Source organism: Brassica napus, chromosome C4, assembly GCF_020379485.1.
Source record: "Brassica napus cultivar Da-Ae chromosome C4, Da-Ae, whole genome shotgun sequence".
Classification (NCBI taxonomy): Eukaryota; Viridiplantae; Streptophyta; class Magnoliopsida; order Brassicales; family Brassicaceae; genus Brassica; species Brassica napus.
The window spans coordinates 53,803,308-53,812,546 of NC_063447.1; the positions used below are offsets into that span (position 1 = coordinate 53,803,308).

The 9,239-nt window shown below is 25.8% G+C and overlaps 1 protein-coding gene across 1 annotated transcript; it reads left to right on the forward strand.

Moving 5' to 3' along the window:
- The first annotated feature begins 7,889 nt into the window (after positions 1 to 7,889).
- On the forward strand, positions 7,890 to 9,239 carry LOC106434870 (LOB domain-containing protein 12). The gene is made up of 2 exons (XM_013875719.3): positions 7,890 to 8,311; positions 8,532 to 9,239. The coding sequence occupies exons 1-2, from the start codon at positions 8,147 to 8,149 to the stop codon at positions 8,943 to 8,945; spliced, it is 579 nt and encodes a 192-aa protein (XP_013731173.1). The 5' UTR covers positions 7,890 to 8,146; the 3' UTR covers positions 8,946 to 9,239.

The window sequence follows — 9,239 nt, forward strand, 5'->3', positions numbered from 1 at the left end:
TCACTTTTCTGTTTGTTCTAACCAAACTAAATAAATAAATAAATTGTTGGACAAGAGTTAACAAAATCAGCTAAATAGTTTGTGTTTTTTTTCACTCTAAATTGATAAAACATCTTATTAAATTAGATTAGCGTATAATACTACTGTTTTCATGTATCGTTACTAATTAATTACGCCAGGTAATTATAATATTTACAAAAATTATTCAAAATGATACCATTTTGTGCTGTTGACAATATGATTTAAGTTGTAAAATAGTTATCAACACAGTATATATTCTTATTTCTATTGACAATGATCTTTATGTCTTTGGTACATTGATAGAGAGAAGCAATATTGGTCTTGGGTAGAAAATCGAAGAAAAAGTGCACAAATATTTGTTCTTCTTGGATTCAAAAAGGTTAGGTCTTTGAATACTGTGTAAAGAAACTACATCTACAACTTTTGGACGTTAATTAGGTTATTAATTAGGTTGTTCAAAACAATGTTCGAAGTCTGTCTTGTTGCGAATTCTTTTATGGATTAAATATTAGTCCCCCATGTCCCATTCTGTTTATCATACCTCTATACTTCACATCCGTATTATTAACAATGGTGATAATTAGTTCGACTGGCAGTAAACATTTACCTATAAAAATTTAGCTACGGATAAATTGGTTGTATATGTTAAGTTCTTATTGTAGTTTTTTCTTGCAGAAACTTTTAATTTATTTAAATTTATTGTAACTGTAAATTATAGACTGTAAATATTTTAAAATAAAATATGTTAAATATGTTGTATATATATAAAATAATAAGTACTTTTATCAATTAAAATAATTTATATTAATATTTTTTTATAAATTATCAAAGTTTACTATTATTTAAAATTTGATATGTAAATAATATTTATGGTATTTTAAATATTTGAATAATTTTAAAAACACCAAAATTTAAATTAAAATATTTATAGATGTTTTTGTTATGATTATCTAATTTATTTGATATTATAGGTATTTATTTTTTTCATTTTACTATTCTATAGCTTATAAAAAGGAAAGTAGGTTTTTTGCCAAAATACCAAAGAAAAAAGTTTATTTTTTGTTGTTGTGCAAGATGTTTGGTAAAATTTAGGAAAAATAATTTCTAGCTACATGAAGTATTGGCCATCACATGACTAACCATGCAAACTAAATTAATGTATACCTAGCCACACAAAGTAGATGTTATGCATGACAAAATCCCTCAACTTTATGATGCTATGTAGTCAACATCACAAGTTTAGTTTCATTCATCCAAAAACTGATGCGGATGTTAGAGATCAATTAAATATCCTGTTTCAACAATTAAAATACGACCGACCCTACTATAATTTAACTAAAATTAGATTGTGACCCACATTTTAAAAGCGTAAGAATATTTTTAATAAAATCTAATTTACAAAATCAATATGTTTTAACATTTTTTGATACATAGTATTTTAACATTTTTTATTTTAGTTTACTTTAAAACTATACCATTGTATTATTTTTATTTATATTAATCTGTTTAATGTTTGAACATTTTTATTTTAGTGTCTTTTAAAACTATATAATTATATTATTTTTATTTTTCTTAATCTGTTTGGTTTTTTTAATTATTTTAATCTACTTTGTTATGAACTTTTACTAAAAAAATTATAATTCGTTTGATTAATTGTGTGATATATATTTCTTTGATATTTTCTTAATTATAAAACTTATTTGCTGTCAATTTAATAACTCTAACATTTTATTTCCTTAAAACTTATTTGATGTCAACTTAAACCAACATAATCTTGCGTATATATAAATTATATAAATTTAAGAATAAAAATAATCAAAGAATAATAATCTAATATGAAAGGTTTACTAAGTTTAAATGAATGGAATTTTTGTTTATGAAAAAATATATAAAATAATTAATCAACTTAATAATTTTATATTAAACAAATAAAATGCCAAAGTCAATAAATTGAAATAAAAGATGTTTTATAATATTTTTTAATCAAATAAAATATATTTAATCAAATGAATTAATTTTTTTATTAAAAATTCATGCCAAAACAGATTAAAAGAATTAAAATAAATAAATTAAATAATATCTTATATAACTTTTATATGTAATATGAGTAAAAATAATATAATTATATTGTTTTCAGATACACTAAAATAATAATGTTAAAACACTACTTATCAAAATTTATAAAACATATTGATTTTGTAAATTAGATTTTGTTAAAAATATTTTTACTCTTTTAAAACAAGGGTCAAAATCTAATTTAGGTAAATTACCGTCAGGTACGTCTCATTTTAATAGATGAAAAGAGAGATTTAAACGGTCTTTGACATACATATCATTCTTTGGATGAATGAAATTAAACTCGTGATGTTAACTATATAATATCATAAAGTTTAAGGATTTTGTCATGCATAATATATACTTCGTGTAGCTAAATATACATTTTTTTTAGTTTGCATGGTTAGCTATGTGATGGTCAATACTTCATTTAGCCAGCAATCATTTTTCCTAAAATTTATTATAAATTCTATGTATTCTTTAATTTTTAAAAATAAAGCTATATCATGATTGGTAAAATTTAATGATTTAAAAAATAAATAAAATTAAAAGAAAGAGATAAAGCCTAACTAATCATCCCGAATGTCATTTGACCCGCATAGGGTATATTTTTTATTTTTTTTCTTTCCCTAAAGAAATAGAGAACAAAAGAGATTATAATATTTTTCACCGAAACAATTGTCTAGACTATTAGCATGATTAAAAAATTAGCACACTTATCAAAAAAATTCACCGAAAAAATTATTCCATCTGTTTTTAAATAATGGTCACTTTGACATTATTCACACAGATTAAAAAAGTGATTGAAATGTATTTAAATTGTTATTAATTACACCTCTTTAACAAATAGTATTTTAAATAAATAAAATTATTTATAAAATCAATACAATATAAAATTAATTTTTAGCTAAAATTAAATATAATTTGCACTGAAATTCTAAAGTGACATTGTTTTTGTGTAACAAAAAATGTTAGAATGACACTTGTTATAAAATAGATGGACTATTTTATTTTTGTTTTATTTTTTTATCATTTGATTATGTATTATAATCAACTTTTCAAAACATTTTTATTGAGGTGATGATTGTTTCAATAGTTTCTTGTTTTGGTTTTTGGTTTCTAAATTTTAGTTTTTGGTTTTTGTTTTTCAGATTTTGGTTTTTAGTTTTTGATTTCTAGATTTTGATTTTAGTTTTTAGTTTTGCTGTATTTTTTTTTATTTTTTAAAAATTAATTAATACATTATTTTAAAATAATACAATAAAATAACAATAAATCTTTAGATTTACAACTAAAATTTATCAAAATATAGTGATTATTATTTAAAATAAAATACAATAACATATTTTAATTATCACATTAAAAATTATATCTTAGAAAATATATATTAAATTACACAAAAATAAAATATTTAAAAGTTTGAAACTACTTAGAAATTTTTCTTACATAATTGTTTTTAATTTTTTAAAAACTTGAATAGCCAAATTTTTATTATATAAATACTATAAGTTATACAAAATAAAAATACTCAAAATTTTGAAACTAATTATAAATTTTAAAAATTTAAAATTATTTATATTTTCTTAAAATGAATGGTTATTTTTATTTTTCAAGACTAATACAATACATTGTATGAATAAAACATGTTATTTTTTATAATTTTTAGTTATTTTTAATGTGGCTAATAATTATTAAAGATATTGAATTATTTTATTTTTAGAAATAATAGATAATTGAAAATTAATTAATATTATTTATAAAATACATAATTTTATTTTAGAGATTTGAAACACAAATAAATTATTTCACATTATTATTTAAATGATATCTAATTTACAAAAAATTGTATGATAATTTTATATTTATAAAAATATTTTTTTAATTATTAATTAATTAAAATGTATTAGTTTGTTCAAAAAAAGTCAAAATTCGTTTTTTCATAAAAGCTAACAAAAGTTGGTTTTTGATTTTTCTTCATAAATTGGTTAAACATTTTAAAAACTAGTTTCTCTAAATTTTAGGGAATCTATTTGTTAGAAAACTTGATTGGCAAATGAAATAGTTTTTACAAAAATAAAAACTAAAAGATAAAACTTGATTGGAGGAAAAATAATTTTGAGGAAACAAAAAACAAAAACTAGTCTAAAAACTACAAACCATCAACTTCTAAAAATGACAGAATTTCCAATCTGACAATATTTTTTTTGACTATCAAAATTTTGAGCTAGAAACATAAGATATACTAATATGTTATTACGTGATTCATATAACTTATGTAGTTTTTAATACATTACTCTTCTTTATATATATGATGTTCATGTAGCTGGTAATTATTTATTACTTTTATGACCATTATGTATAATATATCTTTCCAACTATTTATTCATAAATCGAATGATCTTGTGTGAATCGTATTGTGAATAAAGTTAATTAAAGTATTTCAAGTGTTAATCAAATGATATCACTAAATGTTTTTAGGGTATTTGTCAAACGTTTTCCAAAGCTTACCAAATAATAGTATTTCACTATTTTCGTACGTATTTATAATCCTGGAATTATTTCGTATAAAAACTAAACTATTTATGTTTGCTAAATTAGTCTATGATATTTTCATCTAGCTTTAGTAAATCGATAAGCAAAAATTTATGTGCAAAAATTCAGTCTTGTTTTCAAGCCAGTGGTAAAAGCAAGATCACTTTTTGACTACGATCGTGCAACAAACTTTTGTTTTACTAGAAATGTGTGAAACCACACTCATTCGTTAATGCCTAAACATTAATTAATTAGTTTCATTGTGTGGTGCCAGGAAATATACATTAGTCTTTTACAGTATATTCGTATTTTGTTTTTTTTTATATTAACACAGGGTATCTCGGACTTATGGAAGAGCTCAGACTAATCTCCAACTAGATGTGCAGCTCATGGATAGACCCTCTATTCGGATATTCAAATGGAACAAAAGCAATGACACATATCCATGTAAGGTATCCCGGTAACATGTGACTTAGTTTCGCATAGCATAGCAGGTGGATCAAATCAGAAATGTGTTGACATCTCAAACCATTCCCTTTACCAGTTGACTACAAGCTCTCAGACTATTTGTATTTTGTTTCTTTTCTGAAAAACTTTTTAATAGATAATATTTTTTCTGTTTTTCTAAAATCAAACTCTATTTCAAAAAAAATCCATTTTGGAGTTTTTATATGTATTAAACATATTGAATTTTAGTTATAAAAATATGATTTTTTTTTGTGAGTATCTACTTCTTACAATATTAAATTAAAAATTTCAGTTGTTATATAATTGTTTTTAAATAAACAATATGCCATTACTATTAAAAATGTAGAAAAATATAACAATATATCTTTTGATTTTTATTTTATAAAACATGTATATTTCCTTAAAAGGAAAAAAATATATAACAATTGTTTACCATAAGACTTGTCTCACTTTGGTTTATCGCCAAACATGGAGTTTATGAATGTTTAATTTTGGCTCTCCGTAATACGATTAAAACAAGTGTTGCTTTCAGGCATTGAAGTCGCTGACCTAAGATGCTTTGCAGAGATTCTGTCCCGATTTTTATATATTTTCATTTTAAAATCAGGGGAGAAATAATGATAATTATCCCAAGTTTATAATTTAATCAGTGTCTTCCCATAAAAACACGAGCCTCTCCAACATTATTATTCTCATAATCACTTTACAAAGTTTTAAATAGTGTGAGTATGTATAAATTAATAATAGAAAGAGGAAGTTTTGTGTGAAGGAGAGATTGGTTGAAGTTTTGATGTGAATGTCTTTCAAGCCAACAAACATTCACGTTGGAGGTCATTTCAAAAGGAGTCTCGGTCCTAATTAGGGTTTCACGTCATTCTCACTTCCATAGTGTATTATCCTAACATTACACACACACACACTCTCTCTCTCTTAATTATTACTCTTATTTTTATTTATATAATTAATAACCTAACAAACTTTTTTTGTTTCATTTTTCCGTATGTGATAGAAAAATCAAACATAGGCCGCCATAGGATTTTCTCCAAACCATATATATATATTTTAATTGTTGTGGGTGTATAGAAGGTGGATTTTCTTTTATACTACACAAAGAAATGGTTTTAAAAATTGTATATATTTGAAACACCTACTAAAAATATGTAAGTCATGTTGCTTATATATGGTTGGTTCTTTTCACTTTTGATGTAAGATTTCTAACTCGTTTTCCAAACGATAAATTCTTTCATTTTGAATCGTATACCTGTTTGGACTATGATAGTATATGATCTACGGTATTAACAATTTTTATTTATAAAAGATATGGAAGTAGTATATACTCTTTATCAAACAGATATATATACAGTTTGATTGAATAGTATATGTTCAAAAGCCCTTAATCACGATATAGTAAAGAGACATAAAGGGTAGTAAATATCTTTCTTTGTAAACCACCCATCTCACCTCCTCGACTTTGTAATCTTTGAAAGAGAGAAAATTGAGACACCGAGAAACTGGTTAATATTTTTGACAACTTATTTTATAAATACTATAAGGAATAAAGAAATATAAGAGATTCGTAATATACGACTGTCGTGTAAAGGGAAGAGTCAAAGGACAACGTGGGGAAACTTCTCAAACAGCATCGGACGCCAACCTATCACGCGCATGTGCGGTGCTCACTGCATTTTTCTAATTTACCACATTGCTCTCACCATTATCAGAGTCAATAACGTCTTTGCAGACGTCTATTTTGAGACGTTTGATTATTTACCTGTAATGTGCATGCATTCTATATAGTCCAAAATGTGGACTTATTTACGCATGTTATGAACATGATAAAATACATGATAAAAAAAAAAAAGCATGATAAAATACAAAGTATATTCGAAGTCTTCATAAATCAGTATAATTTGTTAGATTTAAATGTGATATTGCATCTCTACTAAGCAATGTAATGTAGCCAGATCTGAGCTTTTGAAGCTATAAGAATTTACTAAAAAAAACTTTTTTAAAAAATTCTCTTTTATAATTTAGAAGCATATGTATATAATGGCCAATATTTTTGGGGAGCCAAGATCAATATTTTACTGGATTATGCTCTGATCCGGTCTTGCTACTTAACAAAAAACGGGTTAACCATTTTGTTACCATGAGGTCCATGATGGTAGTAAACCCCACTTATATCTTCAAATTTATAAGAGTTACAAGATAAATTAAGATTGATATGAAATATTTACCCTCAAATGATTTTTCTCTCAAATGATTTTTGGGGGTGATTGATAAGTGTTGTGAGTGCCTTCTACAACTCATTTTTTTTTCTACATCCACTTTGGTTTACCAATCATGCTTTAAAAAAAAATTTAAAGGTACAACCATAAAAACTAAAATAGAAAACAAAATAGCTTTGAAAATCAATTTTTCTAGAGTTTTATATTTAGTGCTCTGGAAATAATTAATCTACAGCTACAACAATAAAATCTACAGCTATTATTCTTAAGCCAAAAAATAAAAACCACAACACTTACCAATCATCCCCTTTCTCTCAATTATTGACCAAAGTTTTAGTAAAAATCTGTGAAGCATAGTAAAAATATTTAATAGAATTAAATAAACTAATGAATCAGATATTCAAATCTTAGAATTCGTAAAATTAAATTATAAAGTTAATTTAATTGTTAAAGATAACCGAAAAATTATTAATGTAAATTGTAACACAAATACGGAAGAATATTGGAAGGAATATGGCTAAAGGGATTCAATAAACTTGGTCGTGAGAATGGTTACAAAAAATGTCGTCAGAAAAAAACCAAGGCTGGTTGTTTTCTTGATTAAAGTTAAATACTATAACAAAAAAAACATTTAAAGTTAGAATTAAATGAACACATGTGAACACCAACCTCGCTCTCTCCAAAGCCTTCAAAAACCTATTATAAATACACAACTCTTTAACTCTCTCCCTTTAACACTAAGCTTTTCTTTCTTCCTTCTATATTCTCAAACTTCAAGAAAACTCTATACTTAGGTAACAATTCAAATTAATAAGACAGGTGTGATCGTGATCAAAGCAGAGATGGGCGGTCCAGGATCATCATCCCCATGTGCTTCGTGTAAGCTTCTTCGACGACGCTGTGCAAAAGATTGTATCTTTGCACCTTATTTCCCTCCTGACGATCCTCACAAATTCGCCATCGTTCATAAGGTCTTCGGCGCAAGCAACGTCAGCAAAATGTTGCAGGTTTCATTTTCCCCATAGCTACATTATATTCAGTATGTGTTTGGTCAAGTATCAAACTTTTTTTAAACATGTGCGTCCATAAACCCATTTTCAAAAATAAAAAAACATGTGCGTCCATGACATACATATCTAAGAACCTTTATTCACTTTGATGATATTATGAATTGGTTGGCTAAATATGCTTGGAAAACTATATGAATGTTGGTATAAATTGTCGCAGGAACTACCAGTTAATCAAAGAGCTGACGCGGTGAATAGTCTGGTTTTTGAAGCAAACGCACGAGTTAGAGATCCGGTATATGGCTGCGTAGGAGCAATCTCCTACTTACAAAACCAAGTCTCACAGCTTCAAATGCAACTAGCAGTGGCTCAAGCCGAGATTCTCTGTATCCAGATGCAACACGAGCAACCTTTACAATCTCATCATCAAGTACTTGAACTAGACCAAGACGAAAAAGCTCTCTTGCTAAACAACAACAATATCAATAACTGCAACAACGACAATAACAACTTGGGTTATGCCATGTCTTCTGGGCAGTTTAACTCTAACTTTGCTTCTCCAAGTAGTATAATGCAGATGCAGATGCAGATGCAAATGCAAGACCCTCTTAAGCAAGAATCTCTTTGGACTTGACTTAAGCCATTGTTATAAAATTAATCATCGTTGTTTGGAAAAACTCAAATGAAGACTCGACAAGTTTGCTTCTTGGCTATGTTTAAAAAGAGAAGATGGGAACAAGTTTCGTGTTAGCAAAGTAATATAAGTCAAAAGCTTTAATGCATGCATGTGGGTGATGAGTTGAAGTTAGAAGCTTTAGAATAGAGATCTGTTTTTATTTCCCTCTTAATTTGGTTTCTCACTGTATTTTTCTTTTCCCATCGTTTGAACAGTGAAATTAGATCTAATTCCAAACCCTGTTTAATTTTC